Genomic DNA, 25627 nt, shown 5'->3' on the forward strand with positions numbered 1-25627 from the left:
CGGAGAGGGAGAGGAATTATTTAAGCTTAGTATCAATGTGGACACAAGAACAAATGGATATAAACTGGTCATTGGGAAGTTTAGACTTGAAATTAGACGAAGGTTTCTAACCATCAGAGGAGTGAAGTTTTGGAATAGCCTTCCAAGGGAAGCAGTGGGGGCAAAAGATCTATCTGGCTTTAAGATTAAACTCGATAAGTTTATGGAGGAGATGATATGATGGGATAACATGATTTTGGTAATTAATTGATCTTTAAATATTCATGGTAAATAGGCCCAATGGCCTGTGATGGGATGTTAGATGGGGTGGGATCTGAGTTACCCAGGAAAGAATTTTCTGTAGTATCTGGCTGGTGAATCTTGCCCGTATGCTCAGGGTTTAGCTGATCGCCATATTTGGAGTCGGGAAGGAATTTTCCTCCGGGGCAGATTGGAAGAGGCCCTGGAGATTTTTCACCTTCCTCTGTAGCATGGGGCACGGGTCACTTGCTGGAGGATTCTCTGCTCCTTGAAGTCTTTAAACCACGATTTGAGGACTTCAATAGCTCAGACATAGGTGAGAGGTTTTTCGCAGGAGTGGGTGGGTGAGATTCTGTGGCCTGCGTTGTGCAGGAGGTCAGATTAGATGATCATAATGGTCCCTTCTGACCTTAGCATCTATGAAACTATGAATCTATTATTTGTTAGTGTCGAATGGAACTGCCAAGTAGTTTAGGTCCCATATTTGGCCATTCATATATCATCTGGTGGGGAATTCTAAGTGGCTGATTCTGCTCCTACTTGGCCTTATACTGCACCCGTTCACAAGCCTTGGTGTAGCAGTCCATAGGTGGGGCTGGGAAGGCTGCTATAAGTTAGAGAAACCCTCAGGGCTGCACTAACTGATGCTGACGAGTGTTTTGGCCCTTACAGCATCCCAGAATCCAGAGTGTGTGAAGGTGGCATAAAATCACCTCACCCTGAGGTGGCCTTCTGTACTGAATCTCTCACCAGACAGCACAAAATCTGTCCCTAAATATCAGTTTTTATTCATGCTCCTCCATTCCTCCCCTTGTGTTTCAATCTCATTGGGAGTTAGGTGCCTAGGTGCCTTTAGAAATTCCACTAGGCATCTATCTGCATCTTTTGACACCTAAATATCTTTAAAAGTCTGGCCTTTAGGCACCTCTGAAAATGTTACACTTAATCCTTTAGTGTTTATAAAGCACTCCGAGACCCTCAGACAAAAGGAATTGTATACAGTAAGGGTAACATTTTATTACATTACATTATTACAAAGCAGGGTCATTTTTTTTTAGTAGTGTGTCAAACTGTTGTGTTTGTGGCTTGTTTGAACTGGCTGCTGACTTTCCAGTTTACAAAACAGGGCTTGTGATTGTAACTGACTTACAGATTTTACTAAAGAAAACAGCAAAGATAGTGTTCTGTCCTTCAGAAATGAAGTGGTTCTAAAATTACTGCTTGTCCTTCACTTTCCCTGTTACAGAGTAATACATAATCCTTTGCAGGCATTGCTGAGATATTCCTGTGCGTAGCACACAAATAAATTCCATGTATCCCTGGCTGTCTCACGTGAGCATTACTTCTCTTGAGCCCATACTACTGTAGTCTCAGAAGGCCCAGGAAGTAGGAGATTAACAACGTTATGCTGTATGTGTTCTGTTCATGCACATTAGACATACTTACTGACAATGAAGTCAGGCGCCTCATGCAGTCAGCTGTTTTAATAATCTACATTAATGGCTACATTTTCAAAAATGGGTGTCAAAATTATGCATGTAAAATATGCAGTTACTATTTTTGCATGTGCACTTTTCTGCTTTTCTTATTCTTAATTTGTGAGTAAACCTGATTTAGGCTCCTACAGTATTCTTCTGTAAAGCCCTAAGGGCTGAGTGAAGTTCTTGTTGTCTGGTGAATAATAATGAAAACCCTTTAGATGTAAGGCAAACCTGGTGAACAAGCAGATGTAGGTGTAGTTTTGTGCCGCCCCATGAGAGATCAGTGTCTGATTGTCTGAGTCCTCTCCAAGGAGCATGCTCACACCTAGGTGGGTTGCCCATCAGTGACACCTCCCCCCAACTCCTGTACCAGTTGGTCTAAGGAGCACTGTTGTCAAGACACATTTCTTCATTGGTAAGCGGCTACAATCCGTGGTGTATGTTGTTGAAGAAGACAGGGAAGAAAGTTAGCAAGGAACCTCCAAGACTTCCTCAAAGTAGTGGAAAATCTTACTTGGGGGCATGGGTGGGGAGGAAGAAACATGCTGGTAGTGGACAATAGTTGCAGCTAGATAAATTATCTGTGTCAAAAACAGACGTTGAGATATTGGACCGCATACTGGGTATGAGATTTCAATGTGACTGGATGGGATGGGGCAAACCATTGTGACTTTTGGGTTTTGTACACAGTGGCATCATATCTTAAATCTGGGAAGAGAGGATCTCCCTCTAAACAACATTGCTGAGGCCACACCTAGAATAAAGTGCTTTGTTCTGGGCTCCTTCCTACCAGAAAGATGCAGACAACCAGAAGGAGACAAGCAGAAAAATGATAAAAGGAACTGCAAGGGTTGCTTTCTAAAGATAGATTAAAAGAGCTATAATTATATAACTTGGCAGAGGATGCACAAAATTAACTATAGGACGTCTCTTTTTCTAATTTCTGTCAAGTATGCAAATGATTAAACGAAACAACAAATAAAGTGGTAAGTCTTGAATGACGTTTGTTCCTCTATACGCAGACGATGAGAGCTGCCCTGCTGACATGTTTGCTGTGGGATTTGAAGAGATGGTGGAATTAAATGCAGGGAATATTGTAAATACCAGGTAGGTGAAAACAGAGCTGTGCTTTGTACATTCACCTGCATATGGTCACTCTGTGTGGGAATGTGTTTGTCATTAACAAATGCCAAGGTTACCAGCCCAAATGTGCACTCTCTCATTTTTATACAATGCATATCATTGAGCTTTCTAAGCCAATGCAGGGCCCTACTTTAGCACTGTGCTCTCAGTATCCTTGTCTGATGCTGAAATGTTAAACTGTCAAAGTCTCTACACACAACTGAAATGTATGTGTGGAATTTTACAATGTGAGCAATATCTCTCTGTGCTTAAGTATTTATGTATGTGTATTCATAAAGGTACTGCTAGGGTAGGAAGTAGAGGTAAGGAATGAACTTTTCTTGTCCGTGCATGTGAAAAAATTTGTTGCTTGACAGGCTGGAGGAGGACTCAAGGGGAAAGGGGCAAAAACAACCAAGGAATGTAGCGTTTCACTGCTGATTCTTCTAGCTTAACATTGAGATATCATCTTTAGGAATAGCAAAGCTACAGTAGTATGTAGCATGGTTGGTGGGTCAGTATTCATCTGCATGTATCAGTGGATCTTTAGGACAAGAAAAATAAGGAGGTCTACAAGGTCAAATCTATGCAGACCATGGCTGCCCAACCATCACTTGAGAGTAGCAGTGCATTCAATATTGAGCACATGTAGCCGGTCACCTCCTAAGCAGTTAAAGTCCATTTAGCTCTCACCTTACTGCCCTCTGCCTCGTGTTGCAAGAGCAGGGGAAAGAGACATTGCAAAGAAAGAGGCTTCAACATGATTTTTATTATTTCGTTTCTGTTCAATTCATTCAGCGTTTGTTTTTGTTCCAGTACAACTAATAGGAAGATGTGGGGGGAGCAGCTTCAGAAAGCGGTTTCCAGGACTCACCGGTACATTCTGCTGACATCGGCACAGCTTGTTGGCGTTTGTCTCTTCATCTTTGTACGACCTTATCACGTCCCCTTCATTAGGTACGAGGGTGTCATGTTTTCACAAATGGTTTCCTGTGGCCTGGAGTTGGGAGCAGGGAAAGCAGGCCTGGATTAATCAATGTGCACACAGTGCAGTTGAACCAGTGCCGCCATTTCAGTGGGGGGCCTGACTCCAGGGGTACCAACTACACACACACACAGAAATCATGGGCCAGGAAGGAGTTGGAGGGAGGGCTCTGCCAGCATGCTGTGGCAAGAACTAGTGGGATGGAGTGGGGAGCCGGGCCAGCCCTGTGGGACAGGAACTGCTGCTAGCTGAGTGCAGGGTGAGTTCACTCTCTAACAGCCCCTCCAGGGCCTCTCACTCCCTCAGGGCAGAACCTGACCCCCCCACCACACACACACACAGATTGTCCCACCCTTTGGGGCAGTACCTGACCCTCATCCCAAGGCTTCCTAACCTATAGGAGAAGGAAAGGTGGGGGACACCTAAATGCCATAGTTCACAGGGCCCCAAAGTTCTTCAATCTAGCCCTAAGGTGAAGGCCTGTTTTTTGCTGAGAATTCCTGCTGCAGAAATGTGTTCTTCATTTCGTGTAAGCTCATTAACCCGTACAATTGTAAACGTGAGGTTGGGCTAGGGATAGAGATAAAAATTCCTGTTAAAAACAGAATTTCATTGGCTAACAAATTCTTCAGACATGAGAAGTAATAATTTTGCTTTATTTCTTTATTTGAAATAAAATCAATAGAAATGAGCAAGTTAGGACATCTGTACAGTATTTTACAACGTAAGCTGTACTGATGCCAAACTGGGCAAAAGGAGAAGACTCCCATCAAAAATAGACCAAGGAGGAGATATTTTCAAAAGCACAAATTGGAGTCAGGCAACTTGCTCCCTTTGACTTTCACTAGGAGCGAGCCATCTAATTGTTGATGGCACCTTTATAAATTTCTCCCCGCTAAGCTTCCCTGCACCCATCCCCAACACAGACAAAAGCTGGAGAAAAGATATAGGCCTAATGCAGTTCCTAGAACCAACAGGGGAAGCAAATCCTAGAGTCAAGATCTCTCCTCTGAGAAGATCATTCCTTTGATAGAGGAAGGGAGCGTGGGTTCAAGTCTCTACTTTGCCACAAGCTTCCTGTGTCACCTTGGGCAAGTCACTTTCTCTCTGTGACTCAGTTGCCCTTCTGTAGAATGGGAATAGTAGTACTGGCCTACCTCACGGAGGCGCTGTGAGGACAAATGCATTAAAGATTGTGTGATGTTCAGGTGCTGTGGTAATGGGGATTGTATAAGATCCTTAGATAGACTGTCCTGCCGTCAGTCCCCAGGATGAAATCCTGGCCCCATTGAAGACCATGGCAAAACTTCCATTGACTTTAGTTGGGCCAAGATTTCACCTCAGATTTTTAACTACAGTAACCACTAAGAGCACCTTCCCCAATTGTTGTAGTAGCACAAAGGGAGAGGAGCAGTCTCTGAGGCACCCAGGAACTAAGCCATATGTAGATCCCTACCAACTCCTTGACTTGCACCCTAAAGTAAATAGAAAGCCAACCTCGCCATTGCAGAACTATCATAATATTCTCCCTGTGGCCAACACTGCCAAACAGGTAGCTAGTGGTACTCTGCACCAGCTGCAGCTTTGGAGTGTTCTTCAGGGGTAGTCTCATGGAGAGAGCGCTGTAGTAATACAACCTGGAGTTACAAGGTCCAGATCTGAGATAAAAGGCAGATTCACCTGAGAAAAAATATGCTTTTGGCCACTGATGACATCTGAGATCCAGGAGCAATCAGGGCTGCAAAGTACACTAAAATCCAAAAACTCTTGGGCTAGAGAGTGGATAATCTTGTTGGTCATAAGATGAGAAAACTCTCCTACCATATATTTATGCTGCTTCTGCCACCAGGACTCCTTTCTTCTCTAGATTTAGCTTCAGCGAGCTTACTGTCATTAAGTCTCCATTTCAACCAAGCGCTGTGGAACCAAATAGACTACAGCATCTGGGCCTAAATTGACAGAGACAGAGTTGTGTGACCTCTGTGTACAGTAGTGATGACAGGGGAACCCAAACCAGCTCCCTGTCTACCTCAACAGACTCACATACACATTGGGTAGGGTGGATAACAGAACAGAGCCTGCATGAAAGTGCCTGTGCAGTGGAATGAAGCATGCCTACGGATATGCAGGTGGGAGCGGAGTAATTGGCCAGAACTACCCACTGGCATCTCCCAGAGAAGACTAGAACAATATCATCCACCCCATACCAAATGCACTGCTGGGTCACTAAAACCTTCGAGAGTTTCAAACCCTGCTGGGCTATCTTACTTTCTCTTTCACTAATCAAATATCCACCATGAAGGTCCATGCAGTCTTCATGTCGTACCTAGCTCTGCAGTCAGACTAATGGAATCCAGGTAACACTAGTGTTCCCTTACTGCAGCATTCTGCGTTCTAAAGGGAAAAGACTAAATTCCTGAATTTATTTTATTTATTTTTTATTTTTTTCAACTAACCTGTCTGATAAAAGTAGTCCAAAGAAGGAGAATAACTTTTACTAGGTGAAATTTGAGTACTCCAGCTTGACTAAAAAGGGATCAATAGCAGAATTACTCTACAGATTGGTTTCAGAGTAACAGCCGTGTTAGTCTGTATTCGCAAAAAGAAAAGGAGTACTTGTGGCACCTTAGAGACTAACCAATTTATTTGAGCATGAGCTTTCGTGAGCTACAGCTCACTTCATCGGATGCATACCGTGGAAACTGCAGAAGATATTATATACACACAGAGACCATGAAACAATACCTCCTCCCGCCCCACTGTCCTGCTGGTAATAGCTTATCTAAAGTGATCATCAAGTTGGGCCATTTCCAGCACAAATCCAGGTTTTCTCACACACACACACCCCCCCCCCCTCCCCGCACAAACTCACTCTCCTGCTGGTAATAGCCCATCCAAAGTGACCACTCTCTTCACAATGTGTATGATAATCAAGGTGGGCCATTTCCTGCACAAATCCAGGTTCTCTCACTCCCTCACTCCCCTCCAAAAACCACACACACACACAAACTCACTCTCCTGCTGGTAATAGCTTATCCAAAGTGACCACTCTCCCTACAATGTGCATGATAATCAAGGTGGGCCATTTCCAGCACAAATCCAGGTTTTCTCACCCCCCAACCCCCATACACACACAAACTCACTCTCCTGCTGGTAATAGCTTATCTAAAGTGATCATCAAGTTGGGCCATTTCCAGCACAAATCCAGGTTTTCTTACCCTCCGCCCCCCGCCCCCCCCCCCCACACACACAAACTCACTCTCCAGGGGGTGAGGGGGTGAGAGAACCTGGATTTGTGCTGGAAATGGCCCACCTTGATTATCATACACATTGTGAAGACAGTGGTCACTTTGGATGGGCTATTACCAGCAGGAGAGTGAGTTTGGGGGGGGGCGGGGGCGGAGGGTGAGAAAACCTGGATTTGTGCTGGAAATGGCCCAACTTGATGATCACTTTAGATAAGCTATTACCAGCAGGACAGTGGGGCGGGAGGAGGTATTGTTTCATGGTCTCTGTGTGTATATAATATCTTCTGCAGTTTCCACGGTATACATCTGATGAAATGAGCTGTAGCTCACGAAAGCTCATGCTCAAATAAATTGGTTAGTCTCTAAGGTGCCACAAGTACTCCTTTTCTTTCTACAGATTGGTTCTATTGCAACTGTCAACCTGTTAGCACTCAGATATACAGCAGTGGGCCATTGAAAGTCCTGAAAGGTTTTGATTTTAATAAGTGGCTGAGTTTCATTATTTAATATTAATGAGCTGCTACAGGATACATGGACACAGCCAATCCTAGCCACGTGATTTTGTAGTTTAAAAATAAAAAAGAAAAATCCAGAAAAGGACAACAAAAATCATCAGAGGCAGAGAAAGATTTCTATGCTAAGGGAGATTAAAAGGTTAGACTAGTGTAAAGAGGAGATTAATAAAATGGGGTGTGATTGAAGTATGTATCACAATGAATGGGTCAAGGAACTCAGAGGCTCAGGATACTATGAGGCTGTCTCACCACAACCTTTCCTATAACCTTAACCAAGAATGGAGGATTAGATTCCAGTTAATAGTTGTATAGGTTGGCACATCAATGGATGGCTTCTTAGAGCAGAGACGGAACACATGATTCCTTAAAATGGTCAAAACTCTCTCAGAGAAGGTGTTGATGTTCCCCATCAGCCAACCCAGGACCTAGTATTTCCCCACTGGCCTTCACCAGCCAGGAAAGAGAAGCAAAGCACGGGTTGTGGTATGAAATTGCCCCAACACCTCTAGAACCTCCAAGAATGTGTGTAACCAAAAGTCAACAAAGACTTAACGTTTGTCCCCTCCAGATATTGCCCTGCATCAACGGACACAAATATTCTAATCCAGTGCTCATGATTTTATGTACAAAGTAACTGGAAATTTTCTCAATAGGAAGGATTCACACAGGACTGGGGCAATTACAATTATGATCTCACTATTTGCTTATCTGAAAAGACAGGCGTGCATTATTCTCAAAATAGACTGGCTATCTGGGAGTAATTACTCTGCTAACAGGTGGTTCGTTTTGCCAAGTTGTAATATAATGTAAAACAATGATATGTTAATTGCTAAGATGTAATTGAAATACCATGTAATTAATAATATGGATGCAACAGGCAATTTGTTATCAAAACTGATGCCATTTCAGTGCTCAAGGTCTGAGTATTTGTTTCTAACAATCAACTAGTTTGATAAATACAGATTTTATAATCTGTATGCTTTGATATTTGCATTGATACACCAGAGATGTGGCCCGCTCTCCACTACAAAAGTTGCATTTCATGGTATGGAAATGCCACTTCAGTAGATAACCAGCTGTCAGCAGATTCATGTCAGCAGATTGAAAAATAAAAGGGAGTAAAAAGTGACCCTTAATTATTGTCAATACTTCAAAGGAATTGTTTTGATAAAGACAAACATCAAAAGTAAACCTCATATAAGTTACAAAAGGTACAGAAATGTTTTCATGCAAAGAATGCTGAATAGTTTGGAAAGGATGCCAAGAGGGGTGGCCCAAAGACAAAGTTATTTCACTTGATTGTTTTATTACTGTATTGTTGTTTTTTAACTGGTAATCTGAAACATTAGAACATCTATACCGCCAATAGTAATGTTGCAGCAAAAGACCCTAAGAGATCCATTGAACAACATGAATCTCTGCTCATTCATGTATTTAATAACTGGAGGGAAAATAAAAGCATCATTCTAAATAAGATGGGGTTTTCCTTTCCACTTTCCAGTAATGACTGATTGATTTTTTTTTTCTCTCTCCCCCCAACCCCCACCTTTTTTTTTTTTTTTTTTTTTGGTCCAGGGATGTAGCAATAGACACAGTGAAAACCGGGATGGGAGGGAAAGCTGGGAATAAAGGTGCAGTAGGCATCCGTTTCCAGTTCCACAGTACCAGTTTTTGCTTCATATGCAGTCACTTGACAGCTGGTCAGTCTCAAGTGAAAGAGAGGAATGAAGATTATAAAGAGATTACACAGAAACTCAGCTTCCCAATGGTAAGTATTTAGGATGTCTCAGACAGAAATGTTGTGAATGGGAGTGAAAATTATATCCTTAAATTTTTAATTGTGAGAGTCAGTAGCAATCTATACTACCTGGCAGGTCAGCATGGGAGGCAATTCAAAGTCATAGAGTATTCACACAAAAGAACTTAATAAAAAAGAAAGTAAGGTTGAAAGCATATTTCCATGGAGACCAGCTAACCCAAAAACAAACGATACTTTCTTTACAAAAATTCTACTCCTTTAAATAACCCAGATGTTAGAATGCCTGACCGTGAACAATGAAGGGATATAACCAGTTTCCCACCATCATAATGCTTCATCACTCACTATCACACCCACCTGATTCACAGATTGAAAACTTTATGCATTGTGGACCAGTTTGCCAAGATTACGCTTTAAGAACCAGGTGTGGTGGCATCACACAGACAGTAATGGCTCCCTGGTTCTCTGCTCAGACCCAGAACAGTTTAGTTCACCCTGGGGCTGCTCTAATTTGAATTAGTTAGCAAGAGTCCCTAAAAGACCATTTTCTATCAGAGCATACCCAGAGTGTGTCATACTCCAGCTACTCCTTCTCTTTGATTGTGACATGCCACAACTTCTCAGTCTCCTGCACACAGCCTACATGCCTCCTGCTTTTCTTCATCCTTTCTCCCTACACTTCCCCTAGAGTCCCATTTCCCAAGACCAACAAGCACACTTAATTTTTATCTTTATCAGAATGTGGCGCAAACAGACATTCTGAGATCCCTTTCCTCTGTATTTATATCAGATATGATATCTTTTGGATGGTATTCTGTTGATCACCTCTCAGTTGTCTCTGTTTAAGGCCAGCAAGTGGCCCTGTAGGGTTTTTGTGGCTTTGTTCCTGTGCTTGCCTTAATGGTGTTGGCCGCGTTAGATTTCCACAGCTGCCATTTCTTTCAGACTTCTCCAGAGAGCCTGTAAGCCAGGGAACGAAAGGACCAGTTTATGATGTGTTCATTTATTTTGTTAAGTCAGCAAAGAATGGCATTTAGGTTGAAGAGCATAAAATTTAACTCCCTGTTGTTTCCAGGGTTTACAGGCTTGACACATATAGCATATTAATCAGTTTCCATTTATGTTAGAAATAATAGTCCCAGTATTGAAGACCTGCATAGAATATTCATTCTAAATGGCCATAAAATCATGCGTATAGCAGTCCTTACTTCCAATAGCTCATTAACTATTTTATATCCTGTAAGTTTACTATATTGGTGTATACTTTGTGTGTGTGTGTGTAATATATATTAACAGTGCCCTCTAGTGATGCTAGAGATACAGGTCTGAAGTGTTTCCTTTATGAATCCCTGTGTTCAGAGGTTTAGAGCTTATTTTTTGAAAGTGCAGTTATCTGTAGCATAACACATGAAGCTTAAATATTGGAGTGAATCTCTGTTAATAATATTATTACTTTACATTTACAGAAATGTGCTATGCAGTTGTAGGGGCAAATTTTCAGCCTGGTCTTGACTGAAGCCTCTGTTTTTGCGGGTGCATACAATAGCAAGAGCATTTTGTGGCTGCAGTTTAGATCATGCAGGCATATAAGTCCTTGACTGTGCCAGAATTAAGATATCTAAATTATGGATGTAAAATTGTGACTAAATAACTGTGGGATGCAGAAAGAAATGTAGAGACCACTTTTTTAGTCTGCACTGGATTTAGCAATTAAAACCTCGTAAACAAGTTCAAAATATAGTATTCGAGGGAAACTGAGTTTTAAAACTCAGTTGATTAAAATGTATCATTTTAAACTATGTCTTAAATTCTGTATCTTCTCACCAGGGGAGGAATGTGTTCTCACATGACTATGTGTTCTGGTGTGGTGATTTTAACTATCGCATTGATCTGACATATGAAGAAGTCTTTTATTTTCTTAAACGACAAGACTGGAAAAGACTCCTGGAATCTGATCAACTACAGCAGCAGAAATCCAGTGGAAAAGTAAGGGGATTTATCCAATCTGCTCCAAATTTAAAATAGCCATTTTCCAGAACACCCATATTTTGATCCAAACTAATTGCCTTTAAGTAAGAATGAAAATGAGGGCATTTTCAGAAATGCGTTTCTATGGGTATGTTCATTTAAAAAAAAATCAGTGTGATTATATTAATAAAAGTGAATATGTGACTATGAAACCTTCATAAGCAGGAATTAGCTGATTGAAGAAATGATATTTATTTTAATAGATTTTTAAAGACTTTCATGAAGGCACTATTCATTTTGGACCAACATATAAATATGATGTTGGCTCAGAGGCTTATGATACAAGCGATAAGTGCAGAACCCCTGCTTGGACTGACAGAGTGCTTTGGTGGAGAAAGAAGCTTTCATTTGATAAAACAGGTGCGTAGGGTCTTTCTCATTTTTGCATTTCTCATTTTAAATAATGATGCCTGGCAGTCAGATCTCACTGGATCCAAGGGATGGAATTTGGTCTAGTGGTTAGAGAAGAAGGTGGACAGTCTGGGATTCTAGGTTCTATACCTGGATCTGGCCTTTAGTCTGGGTGAAACTGTGATTACCTTACTCATGGTGGTACTCCCTTTGGTTTCAGTGGGACTGCTTTCATGAACATAGAAGTCACATTTGAAACCTGATCAAGTCACTTAGCTACAGCCTACTCCTGCTCCTGCTGTTACTGATTTCAATAAGGATCTGAGCCTTGTGCCTTGGTTTCCTCAGATGTTATTAGGGAACGATAATACTGAATGTTGTGAGGTTTTATTAATTCATACTTGTAAAATGCTTTGAGATCGTTGAATGGAAAGTGCTACGGAAGTGCAGTGCATTACTTTATCTGTAAGTTAAAAGCTATAAAATACTAGGACAGTTTTTAAAAAAAACCAAACTTTTTGCCGCCAGAGCCATATTTCCATACCAGCCTCTGAATCTGCATGTCATCCATTAGTGTGTGTAAAAACTGCACTTATGCAAGCAAAGTGAGGAGTTACATGAGAAATTATCTGATCCATGCATACAAATGTGACTTTACCTCTTAAGATACAAGGGTCGTCCCGTGGACTGCCTCAGTATAAATACCATGAAGGAAAGTGAGGGTTTCCAGAGAGGATGTCAATGTAACATAAATAATCTCATATTGATTTTAAAATCTGATGGTGTAGTAAAAAGAGGATCATGACCAGTAAATAGAGGCATGAGCTTACAAAGCAATAAAACCGTAGAAGGGATGAGATGCAGGGGATAACAATAGGTGAACTTCAGTTTGTGTGAGAAATAAGCTCAAATATTGGTAGGGCTGCAGTTCTTCTAAGCCAATAGGGTCCTACTCACAGGAATAGAGGGGTCTGTGTTGCTGTAGATAATCGAAATATCCCAGCTGAATAACCAAGAAGAAAATAACACTTGGATGGGAGGATAAAAGTGCTGGTATCTCCTCCCTACACTTCTCACAGTTAGCAGAGGCACCCTCTCTCCACTTCTGGCTGCTCAATAATTGACCCAATTTTTTTCCCCTTCCACCTTGTAGACCACAGTTAGCCTAAAAATCCTCCCTTAAGAATCTACCTCTCACCCTTTCCATTTTTTTCACGTTTCTACAACTTTTGTCATTTTTTCATGTTTGTAGCAGGTCTGCCATTGTTCTAAATGCATGCAGAAGTTGAATAACTCTCCTCATATTTCCCAACTGCTTTATGATTGTTGCAGACTATCCAGTAATTCCATTGCATCTTTTCAGCTAAAAAAAATATCCCCAGCTATTCAATAAATTTCCCTTTCTCTCTCTCAATTCTTCTTTCAAGTGGCCCCAGAGAGGACTTCAGCTGGCTGAGCAGACATTGTAGATGGGATGATCTAGCAGGGCTGCAAGAGCCCACCATATATCAGAAGAAAGTAGCAAATAAATGAAACCTCTTTCTCCTGTACTTACAGACCTTCCAGAGCTAGCCCAAGTGGTAACACAGCTAGGAGATCCATCTTCTCCCCCTCCCCATTTTCTGCCTTTGAGCCCCACCCAATCCTTCTGGTTCCATTCTCCACCTATAAACTCCACTACCCCTTCTGATTTGGTGGCAAAGCTTCCTCTCTTTCTTTCTCTCGCTCTACTGCTGATCTGCCGAATAGTCCAACTTCCATTTCTGTTCTAGACAGTGGAGGATACTGGGGCCAGAGAGCTGTTTGCAGAGGTGGGGAGACATTCCTTGCAGGTTGTTTACAATTCAATTCCTAGATCAAAGGGAAGAGATGTATAGCTAGTATGAGGCAGCCAGGAGAAGTGATCATGTCCCACAGTAACTCATCTTGAGCTCTGGAGATGAGAAATAACCCTTCTCCCCAGGCCTAGCAATGCTTCCCTCCATTTCTTCATGTTTCTGAGTGCAGCACAGGGCCTCCCCTAGCATAAAGGGAGAGTCCAGAGTGGCACTAGCTGGTCAGGAAGCAACAATCTATACTACACTCTTATCCCAGATTTGAACACTTCCTGTCACCCAGAAAAACCATGTGGAAAGCAGAGCAGCTAGAGCCATACAGGATTTCCTCTGTCTGGTCTCTTAACTGCATGTGGTTATTTCAAAATATAGGTAGGTGTTTTCAGGCTGGAGAAAAATGCTCTACTTTAATGTGACGGTGTGTGATGCTAAATTATATAGGTCTCTGAAAAGTTATTGGTTTGCGTTTTGTCTTGTTCTAATGATCTGTGCTATCGATTGCACTTCTTTTTACATTTTGTTTCCTATTTGGAAATGCAAGGTCTAGAGGGGTATAAGCCATCCTTTAGGTGGAGTGCTTCAGGAACAGTGTGTTTTGGTGAAAGCCACAGTTCTGTGAAATGCAAATTGTTAAAATAGTTTAAATTATTATTACAAGTCTATGAACTTTAATGCTCTTTTGTGCTGTATAGCTGGAGAGATCAATCTCCTAGATAGTGATCTGAGTGCTGAAACAAAAGTCAAACACACTTGGACTCCTGGTGCCCTGATGTATTATGGAAGAGCGGAGCTGCAGGCATCTGATCACAGGTAATGTCCTAGCTTAGATTATCTTTCTCTGATTACATTGAGGCTCACTGAAGTATATATTCAATGGAAGGGCCAAGAATGATTGTTAATGGACGCAACATGCTTATTCTCTGTTCAGCACTTTGACATTTAACCCCATCATGGTTCTAAACCAAAGGGTGGCAATGCCCGTGGGCCTTGTATTAATTTTCCTCTGTACTATGATCTCAGCAAGGGCTGGACAAGATGCAGAGGCAAGGGCTGGATGATTTGATGCCTCTCCTCATTCATTTCTGACAGCTCAAACCAATTAAAGGTGCAGCATTGACAGGCACCACCCAGTCTTCTGCTAGAATGAAGGCAGCTGAGATGTGTTGCCTTTGCGGCATAAACTGTGTGTGTAGAGCTGGGGTGTGTGAATGTTAATGAGCTTCTCTGAGATGCAAACACATTAAGCCTCCCCACTTACGGAGAAAGGGGAAGAGAACAAAATCAAAAGCTGAGACAGCCACGTTGATTATAGATCTTCTCCCTAAAGAAAAATTATACAGATTAACTTTCTTTGCTCACTGTTATTGTTTCACTTGTTCTGAAAATGAATGCTATGAGTGCTTTGATAAATGTATCTCAAAAGCTTGTCTGTTTTCAAAATAGCTTCTGTAATTATCCTGGAGTGCTCTATGGAAATGCTGTTTTGTTTCTCACAGTAGAGTTCAGTGAATCGCAAAAGTGCTTTTCACAGCATTGTTACTGTGGAGGGCTTTTTCACCTTTCTCCAGCAATGAAAGAACATGCTTCTCACAAACAAACCATTTCTCTATGTCAAGGCACTAGCCCATTCGCACTGACACTACTGGCTCCTGCAGCTAACAGTGTAATTGCCACAATCGTTATAAAATGCAACATTTGAAGCAAGGCTTCTTTTACCTTGGCTCCCAGTTACAGCAACCACCACTGCAGTAACCATGTTTCAACAACACCTGTTAGTTACACTCAGTAGGTTGGGTTTTCCAGGATGTGCTATAAAAAGAAACTCCAGTGTATCTCTTCTAACATCCAGCAACGTACTAAGCAACAACAGTGTTTTCAGAAATAGTTAACACTTCCTATAGAGGGTTGTTTTAATTTCTGTCTCCCCTTCATCTCAACCTTCAGTCTTTTTGTTCAGTCTGGTAGTGCGTATTACAGAACCAGCTGTAGTGCAGATAGCGGGTAGCAATGACAAGAGCTTAGATATGCAAGTGTCCAATGAGTGCCTTCAATGCATCTGCAAGTACAATCCTGAGGGTGCAGATTGCATCTACAGAGGCCGAGCCTCAGCCCTTTGGACAGCGTGCCCCTATTTATGTAGATCTGACACACACAGAGAGCTAACACATAAGAGATGATTCATAACTATTTAGAAAATCATTGTCTGTGCTACACAAACATGTTGCACACTTAAGGGTACATTGTCCTCTCACTGTTTTGTCCTGGGCAAAAGAACTAGAAGTCAAGAAGAAAAACTGCTTTATCTTGGGCACCCTGTGTGAATTCGGGCAAACCACTTAACCTCACTATGCCTCTTGGGAAATAACACTTCCCTGTTTCATAGAGGTGTTGGGAAACAATTTATTAATATAAGTAAAGCACTCTGAGATCTTGGGATGGAAGGTCCTATGGAAGTGCCAAGTATTATATTCGTATTATTATTATGTTTGCTACTACAGTATATTATCACCACTATCTTTCACTAAATGTAGTGGTGGTAAATCTGTGAGACCCTATATGAGGGAGTAGACAGAGTAATAAATTAGGAGTCCGGACTCCGGGGTTCTGTTGCCCGCTGTGCTGCTTACTCATTATGTGGCCTTGGGCCCACTACTCAACTTCTCTCTCTCTCTCTCTGGGGATGTCTACGCTGCCACTGGGAGCGTGCTTCCCAGCTTGGGTAGATAGGCATGCACTAGCTCTGCTCAAGCTAATAATACATGAAAAATTGCAACATAGCTGGGGTTAGCACAGGTGGCAGCTCGGGCTAGCCATCTGTGTATAAACCCGGCCAGACCCCATCGGTATGTATTTGGGTAGTTAGCCCAAGCTGCTACCCCAGCTACACTACTATTTTTTAGCATACTAGCTCTAGCAGAGCTAACACGTCTGTCTACCTGAGCAGGGACACATGTTCCCAGCTGCCGTGTAGACATACCCTATGTGTAAAATGGGTATTACAGTTATTTACTTCAAAGGGGTATTGTTAGGCTTAATTAAAATATCTGCAAAGTGCTGTGAGATCCCGGGATGAAAGGTGCTTCAGAAATACATCTAAAAATAGATTCTTGCTTTCAGACAACCAATCTTTTGCATGTCCTATTATTTGACGGTGATTTTAGATAACATGAAAGCAATGTTTGTGTGTGTGTATAAAATCTAGGCCCGTGTTAGCTATTGTAGAAGTGGAAGTCCAGGAAGTTAACGTGGCTGCCCGCGAAAGCGTTTTCCAGGAAGTGTCATCCTTCCAGGGACCATTGGATGCCACCGTAATGGTAAATCTCCAGTCACCAACCCCTGAAGAGAAAAACGAATTTCCCGAGGACTTGCGGACTGAGCTTATGCAAATATTTGAGAATTATGGCACCATTGTTCTTGTCAGGTAAATGTTGATTTCTTGACACGTGCAATCTATTTTTTAAAAAATCCTAATTAAAATGCATTAACTGTGTGGAATACGAATAACCGTTTTAGACTGTAACATATTGCATTCAGATTGCATTAATGATTAGAAATTATTAGCACTTATGTTTTATTTCTCTCTATCCGACTAAAGAAATATCCTAACAGGTTCCTTGGCTATGTGGGGGAGAAGGGTATGCAGTGCTCCAGGTCAGAGGCTTCGCCCTGAGTGTGCCTCCTGGAGCCAGCTCTTCACCTTGCTCAGGCTCAGCCCTTTTATCCTCATGCATTGGGTGTTGCCTCAATTTGCAGTACTTCTAATTTGTGCCTCCCATTCCTGTGACTGAGAGAGTCTGCCTTCCTTGGCAATCTTTCACACTCATTTGGCTCTCCTGAGTGACTCCACCTCTTTTGGATTTAAGAGCCTCTAGCCTATCCTTGGGGGCTCAAGCTCTTTTGTCATTCCTGGACCTACTGAGTGCGAGGGAGGGTGTTTAGTTCTAAGCCCTGTTGGAGGAGTTTTGTTTCCTTCCAGCTGAGTTATTTTGGGCCTCCTGGTAGCTATGGTACTTCTGTGTTGAAGAAAACAAGCACAGCTCGGCATTATCTGATATTTACATTACCATGAGTGGAAGAAAACAACAGCATCAAAAGTACCTGTCCAAAGTGGGAAAAGGGCTAGCAGAACTGAGTGTGCCACTGAAATGGGAGTGATGTTAGACTGTTCCGCTGGGGCATACATCTGAAGTCGTGCCTGGCCACAAAATGCTGCTATGCCTGCTGCTTCCTCCTGGAATCTAACTTCTTTGTGGCAGTAGTTGTGACTTGACAGCAAGACCAACAAATCAATTACGAGGCATTTGACCTACTTATTTCAGGAGATTGTTTTGCTAAATACTGTCAGCTTGGCTCTCTCTATCTAGCCCTGCATACTACTAAGTAGGGTACATGGGTTCAGGAGCAGCCCTAGGACCCCACCACCGCATGGTTTATGAAGGTTTGGAGCATTCCGTGGCTGCTGAGAGGAGCATGAAGGAAATGTGCTTTGCTTTTTTCACACCCCTTTGCAGCTTGCTGTAGGACAGAGTAGTAGCCTTTGAGGAGGTTGTGTGCCCTCTGAGAGGCAGCTTTCGTGCAGAGTTCACACAGAGCAGATGAAGCGGGTACATGGAAGGGGAGAGGTATGTTACACGGGGATGGGGAAAATACTGTGGATGCAGTAAGGTGTGCAACATTTTCTTAACCTTTGTTCAGAGGGATGAACTGTTGCTTTGAGGACAACCCCAGTAGCGTCCACTCTGGTGGGGCCACATGAGGGAGGATGGGTGGTGAGGGAGAGTCAGTGCTGGGATGCTTGGTCCCACCTGTCACAAAAACACTTGTTAGTAATTGTGTTATTGAAAGAGCTAAATGAAAAATTGCACAATTACTATAGTCACCATTTAGTCCTACTATTTCCTTGTGGACAGCAAACTGTACAGTTGTCTCGTCTCTCTGTTCTTACTAGGATCAATCGAGGTCAGATGATGGTAACATTTGCAGACAGCAGGTCAGCTCTCAGTGTTCTGGATATGGATGGTAGCAAGGTAAAACCATCTCCGGTTTATTTTAGTGAATGCACACCAAACTTTTCAAAAATGGGTAGCTTAGGTTAGATACCTAAGTCCATATCTAGGCACCTGAATCTATGGCCTGATTTTTCAAAGAAGCTGAATACCCACAATGATCACTTCTAAGGCCTGGCCATATAAGGAAGGCAGGTATTGCTTCTTCAGGAGCTTCTAAACAGAGCTCTGGAACTGGAACATGCGTAATGATGCCAACATGTGCAGTAATGCAAAATGTATCAGCAGCTAAGGTTCTACTCTGCTTTAAGGTATGTTTCTCACATGGATCAACAGTCATGTTTGTTTGTTTGGGGAGGCAATTTGGGGCCTGCTTTATGGTTAGATATCAGGCTGCTAGAGCGCTGGTGTGATTTTTCAAAATGCCTAAGTCAGTGATTCTCAACCAAGGGTACACGTACTGCTCTATGTATTATACACTAAAATATAAGTACAATATTTACATTCCAATTGAATTATATGGCAAAAATGGGAACGTAAGCAATTTTTCAGTCACAGTGTGCTGTGACACTTGTATTTCTATGTCTGATTTTGTTAACAAGTAGTTTTAAGTGAGGTGAAACTTAGGGTACGCAAGACAAATCAGACTCCTGAAAGGGGTACAGTAGTCTGGAAAGGTTGAGAGCCACTGGCCTAAGTGATTTACGAGTACATATCCCATATGCTCTTAAGTCACTAAGGCACTTTTGAAAATACCACCCCTAATTATTATGATTATCATTTTAAAAATTATACAGCATAATTGCTGTGATATTTTACCATTTCTCTCCAATAGCAAATGACTGTTGAGTGCAGAATTGAGTAACCAAGAACTACAAGGCTAATTTCAGTATGAAAACTTTGAAGAAAGGAAGCCACAACATAAACAAGCCCAATAAGAGCAGCAGAGTTGTTCAGTCAATACCTGGAGTATTGTTACATCCAAAGGATTAATTCTGGGTTTTTTTTTCCCCGTGATGGTACTAGGAAGAGTATTTCCTTATCACTGAACTTCTGAAATGAACCTGATGCCATCTAGATTTCTGAAGCATTTGTCAGATGGAACATCTGCATTTACTAGCCTATTGGGGAACTATTCTCATTTTCTTAACAAAGGGAAAACAATTCTTTCATGACTCTAGGTCAAAGGCAGAGCAGTGAATATCCGGCCTAAGACTAAGGATTGGCTGAAGGGCTTTCAGGAGGAAATTGCTCGAAAACGGGAGAGCATTGCACCCATGTCACCCACCGCAAACTCCTGTCTGCTGGAGGAAAACTTTGATTTTTCAAGTTTGGACTATGAATCAGAAGGTTAGTAGCACAACTCTAGGCTGAACTATGAGAATTTGCGTTGTTCACTGTGGGGAGAGGGTAGATATCTGCATGTGATCACTATCTTAGTTTGTAATAAAACAATTCTTAGAAACAGGTTTGTGAACAGAGCCCTGATCTGGCACTGTGAACTACTCAGGTAGACCCCAGTTCTCATGCAGAGCCCCATTGACTATCAACTATCCGTACCTGCTCAGTACTAAAAAAATACACTATCACAGTCATAATACATTAAAATTCTCTATATCAGTGTTTCTCAAACTGGGGGTCCCAACCCAAAAGGGAGTTGCAAGGCTATTGTAGGGGGGTCGTGAGATCACAACAATGTCGCTGGGGGAAAGAGGAGTTGTGGGGGATACAGCAGCCACTGCTCTCTGGCCACCTAGTTCTGAAGGCAGCGCCATCATTAGCAGCAGCACGGAAGTAAGGGTGGCAGTACCATACCATGCCATCCTTACTTCTCTGCTGCTGTTGACAGCGGCGCTGCCTTCAGAGCTGGGCACCTGGCCAGCAGCTGCCGCTCTCCAGCCACCCAGCTCTGAAGACAGCGCCAGCAGCGGTGCAGATATAAGGGTAGCGACGCCATGAGTATGCACCTATGAGTATGTACCATAATTTGCTATCACTTTTTTGGGAGGTGGGGGGTCATCACAGCCTGAAATATTTTCAAAGGGGTTCCAGCAAAAAAAAGTTTGAGAACGCCTGATCAAAAAAGCAATCCTAAAACACATGGAATCAACCAAAATGTTGCCTAACAAAATAACCTGTATAGAAAATGGGAGCGAGAAGAGAACGTGTTTTCTGACAATGTCTGTCTGCATTTTCAAATATTTTGTTTCAGGTGATATACTAGATGATGAGGATGATTATTTGGATGACATGCTGCCTCAGCACCCGGTAGCAGAGATGACAGAAGGCTTACCTGAGGGTCCTGAATATTTTACGGTTGCACCCACAGTAACTTCAAGCAAATCTCCACTGCTTACTGGAGGAAAGCCACATCCATATAAAGGTAAGTTACATGGCTTCTTTAAAGGAAGGCCTTAAAAGCTTGTTTCCTTTTGCATCTCTTGGCTGTTTGTTGTGTTCACATGTTCTCTCTTGGCTTATACGTAGATTGTAAGTTTTGCAGGACAGGGACCAGATTTTTATTCTGGTTCATAAGAGTGCCTTGTGCAGAGGGGCCTAGGATCCATGACTGGAGCTTCTGAATGCTACTGCCATACAAAAAATAAACAAGTAATTAAGCGTAACCCTGCCTTAACGCTGTTCTGTTCAGGGTAGGGTAGTTGTGCCTAAGTGTGTATGTATTATAAATCATAGGAAATAGCAGTAATTCTCCTTATCTATCTCGCATCACATAGCACCAGCGCACACAATGCAGAGTTGTCCTTACTTTATGTTCTTGTCAGTGAGGCCTCGTCCATGAAGTCAATTGAAAGACTCCCATTGACTTCGATGGACTTTAATTCAGGCTTTAAAACCATAGGCATTGGTGGCAGTGGAATCTGAACTCTCCGGAAACTTGCCAGTGAATTACTTCAAACGAGTTCCTATTACGACCAAGACTAAGAGTTTGCTTTACCCCTCTGTGCTCTGATTTTACTTATTTTTGCCAATTTTGAGGTTCGGGCACCCTCTGACTTAAACAATGTTGCTTTGAAAAACTTGCCAGTTGCTTAAAATTATTGTACAATGTTAATCTCAGTATCTACAGCGTTCCCTCTCCTTAGTATTGGGATTCCCTAAGGAATACTGCAGATACTGAGGTAACATGGTATAGTTATCTCAGCAACTTCCAGGTTGCCTTAGCAGTTAACCATGCTTAACGCTACAATTTTATCACGGAGGTCATGGAATCCATGACTTCTGAAGACCTCCATGACTTTAGCCTGCAGGCAGCTGGGAGCTGCAGGGTCCCGCTGCCGCCTGGGGCAGCCAGAAGCTGCAGGGTATCCCTGACACGCCAGAAGTTTTACCAACGAAAGTGCAGTGTAGACAAAGCCTCAGTTAACCAGCTCTTGTTTTCAAATCACAGGTGCCTGTCTCCTGACACTCCAGTCTTGATCCATCTCTGCCGTAATTCTCAAATGCAAAACTCTCTTGTTTGTTTTTTCCCTGAAATTTCCCCCTAGATGATGCTGCCCTAGCTGAATTAAAGCAGGAGCTGGAATTAGGTGTGGGGCTTCGCCATCGGTCTCCAAGCAGATCTCTGTCTGTTCCTGACAGGCCTCGCCCGCCTCAGCCACCCCAGAGACCTCCCCCTCCAGGTAAAATTTCAGTTTCTTTTTAAATGTTGTCCCATGTCAGCTGGACTCTGTTGCCACCCTATTGTTTCTAGTAATAACAAACAGGTAAATACCTATGCCTGTTTAAATCCCCATCACCTGCTGTTTCAGTCAGGCACAGTATTCGCCTTCATTTCTTTCCCTAAACTCTTGTGGTGTTAAACAACTGCTGTGTTTCACTCCAGCAGTGGCTGCATTTCAGTGATGGGTGAAGTGGTTCTTTGAAATAGTTTGGGATGAAAGGTACTCTAGTAATGAAAGTCCTTTCTCCACTTCAGTGGAGTTATAATAGTTCGTGTATGTCTCACATCCACCCAACAGCAAAGGGGGAGAATTTGCAAATAACTGATGCTTTGGTACAGTAAAGGACACCAGTGTTTAATCTCCCTGAGTCTTTTCTTTTTAATACTCAAAGCATTTTATTACCATTTTTTTGTTTATTCGGTTTAATTTTTTATGCAATATTCCCTTGAAGAGTTTAAACAAAATATTTGGTCTGATTTTCATCCCTTCCCATTAGATGGTTACCTAACATACGTACGCACTGCCCACATTTGGGATAGCACTGAGGATAACAGAGCTGTTTTTCTTCATTTGATGGATAGTTTGACCTCAGCCACGGCATAGATTTCTGAGGGTGAAGTGATGGTATTCAAAGCTCTACTCACTTGGGATGCCAAAATGAGAGGCCAGTCATGTCAGATTGTTCAGATTCACTCATAGACTCTAAGATGAGAAGGGGCCATTATGATCTTCTGGTCTGAACTCCTGATAGATCACAGGCATTCGACTTTCATGCAGCACATATGCTCCAGAGTGCAACTAGAAATTCTCTTTTAGAAATACATTCAGTTCTTCAGCATTGTCCTTCCTTTTTTATGTGCTTTGATCAGAAATGAATAGTTAACAACATTGCCATTGAAATAGTCATAGCTGGGCTGCAGTATTAATGCCCAATTGAGATTATTATTATTATTTATTAACAACAAACACTGCACAGGCTCTTGCATTTGAAAACTCATTCTTATTTCCCTTGCAGCTGGAGTATCTGTCAAAAAATCTCCATCCGATGGTTCCATCTCCTCAGGAGGTCACTCCCTGTGCTCCATCCTGCAGACGGCAAAGCTTCTCCCAGGGGCGCCTCAGCAACCAGTGAGTCCCTCAGCAGCACTGCGCCACACAATTAACTAAAAAGGGGACCAGGTGCTAATTAGAGTCTGAACCCACCAGCCAGCAGATGCGATTTACGTCAGGAGTGCTGAGCAAAGCAGTAAGGATACAGTCACCCTGTAATTACCCAGGATCAGTAACTGGGGGGGGCATAATCAGAACAGAGTATGTGTTAGGCAAGTGTGTATATGTACCTATAGACACAGGGAGACTTACTTTAATAAATAATGGCTGCCTCACAACTTGAAAATGAATAAACTACAGCTATTTAACAAATTTCCCCTTTGAACTTGTCAGCTTTGCCTGCCTGCTACACTCTAGATTTACTTACTTTAGCTCTCTGCCAATGGCTCTTTTTCAATGCCAAATCCTAATATTCAGCATCCTCTAGACCAGTGTTTCTCAACGACTGATCCATGACTGGTGCCAGTCCCTGAGATCTCCCTGACACAATTTAGGAAGGCAGCCAGCTGGTCACTGGTATTAGAAAGGTTGAGAAGGACTGCTCTAGACAGGCCCCAGGATCCATCTAAATCAGCCTATAGAGTGGTCACACCATAGCTCCTGGCGTCCTTCCCCCATTTCCGAGGGAATATTATCTGCATAAAGCTCCCAAGTCTTACAGGTAGGGATTCTGCACAGGTCTGAGCTGGAACTACAGAGTTGAAACAACCATGCTCTAGTATTTGGCTACAGGGCCAGCAGGCCCACAATCATTTGATACTAAGGGCAGGTCTACACTGGAAGCAGTACCTCAGCGCCACTGTACTGCGTCTGGTGAAGACGTGCTAAGCTGATGGGAGAGCGCTCTCCCATCAGCATAACGACTCCACCTCCACGAGAGGTGGAAGCTATGTCAGCCGGAGAGTGCCTCCTGCCGACATAGCTTGGTGTGGACAGCGCTCAGGTCTCTGTAACTTGCGTCACTCGGGGGGTGATGTGTCTCTTTCACACTCTTGAGTGGCATAAATTCGATCAACTTAAGCTTTAGGGTTAGGGTTGGAGGACCCGCCCTAAGGCTATGTGTAGATTGAAACGGCTACAGTGGCAGAGCCGCAGCTGCACTGCTGTAGTGCGTCAGTGTAGCCACTCACTGCAGCGACAGGAGGGGCTCCATGGACGTAGCACTGTCTACACTAGGAGGTAGGTCAGCTTAACTGTGCCACTCGGGGCAGTGGGTATTTCACGCCGCTGGGTCAACCCAGCTTTTTAGTATAGGCCTGGTCTAAGATTGAGGGGGTTGAAGGCTGTACTGTGCTCCTATGTCAGCCACTGCTTTGATGGCCTCTGTCCAGTGCAGAGTGTATACGTGAAGTGCACACGAGAGACCAGCATGCCCATAGCTGGCACCTTCAATGGAGAGGCCCAGAGCTGAATAGACTTGAGGATTAGACTCTCCTTCCTCACACAGAGGACCCCCTTACTAGTCAAGAGGAGGCACATTAGTGGGACCCTGTGGGGATCTTTGCACTGCTGTTCCCTGTGCTGTACTTTCAGACTTGGCTCGGGGCTGTGACTGGGGGCTTTTATGGAAAGTAAAGTTACACACAAATGCTGTGAAAACATTTCCCTCTCCCCCCGTCAGACAAGAGACAGGTAATGAGATCAATTGGGGCAGCTACAGCCAGTAGCAAAGATATGATAGCTGCCAAAGAAAAATTAAAATAAAGCCATTTTGAAATATTAGTAGATTGTTAAATGGCAGCCAGTGCAGTTCTGTGGAGACAGGTGCATGAATCGCTGGAAGTGATTACACCGGTACAGCGTACAGCCTGTGGGTTAAAGGGTTTCACAGGAAAAGCCTTTTCCTTCAGAATTACTCACTCACCTACTCTTTTCCCCCTTTTCTTGTTGTAAGCCTAAAGCCCGGACTGGAATAAGTAAGCCTTATAACGTCAAGCAGATCAAAACCACCACAGCTCAGGAAGCGGAGGAAGCTATTAGATGTCTGATGGAAGCAAAAGGCGGTAAGCAGAGCTTTCCAATGGAGTTTTAAAATCTCCAAATAAAGAAAATGTAGGTGCATTTCATCCTCCCTGACCATAACCTAAATAAGACATGTATTACCTTTAAAACGCTCCTGTTAACCTTAATACAACATTGGGGGGTCCTGCAAGATTTTTCTTTGAATGTTTTCTGTCAGCTTGGATACCATTAGCCTTTTTGTTTCAAGATTACTTAATTTCTGTCTTTTAAAGGGTCCCCATAAAATAAGTCATATTTTAAAA

General features: G+C 42.7%; 1 protein-coding gene across 1 annotated transcript in view; it reads left to right on the forward strand.

Moving 5' to 3' along the window:
• The window catches only part of SYNJ2 (synaptojanin 2), a 98232-nt gene that overhangs the window by 67401 nt on the left and 5204 nt on the right, over positions 1-25627 (forward strand). The window contains exons 13-25 of the mRNA XM_077813267.1: positions 2744-2828; positions 3660-3800; positions 9167-9359; positions 11178-11336; positions 11582-11738; positions 14257-14374; positions 16767-16985; positions 18513-18591; positions 19752-19920; positions 20783-20953; positions 22077-22211; positions 23269-23381; positions 25258-25366. Of these exons, the coding sequence (XP_077669393.1) occupies positions 2744-2828; positions 3660-3800; positions 9167-9359; positions 11178-11336; positions 11582-11738; positions 14257-14374; positions 16767-16985; positions 18513-18591; positions 19752-19920; positions 20783-20953; positions 22077-22211; positions 23269-23381; positions 25258-25366 (1848 nt within the window). The remainder of the gene's footprint in view (positions 1-2743; positions 2829-3659; positions 3801-9166; positions 9360-11177; positions 11337-11581; positions 11739-14256; positions 14375-16766; positions 16986-18512; positions 18592-19751; positions 19921-20782; positions 20954-22076; positions 22212-23268; positions 23382-25257; positions 25367-25627) is intronic.

This window comes from Eretmochelys imbricata, chromosome 3 (genome assembly GCF_965152235.1).
Source record: "Eretmochelys imbricata isolate rEreImb1 chromosome 3, rEreImb1.hap1, whole genome shotgun sequence".
Taxonomy (NCBI): domain Eukaryota; kingdom Metazoa; phylum Chordata; order Testudines; family Cheloniidae; genus Eretmochelys; species Eretmochelys imbricata.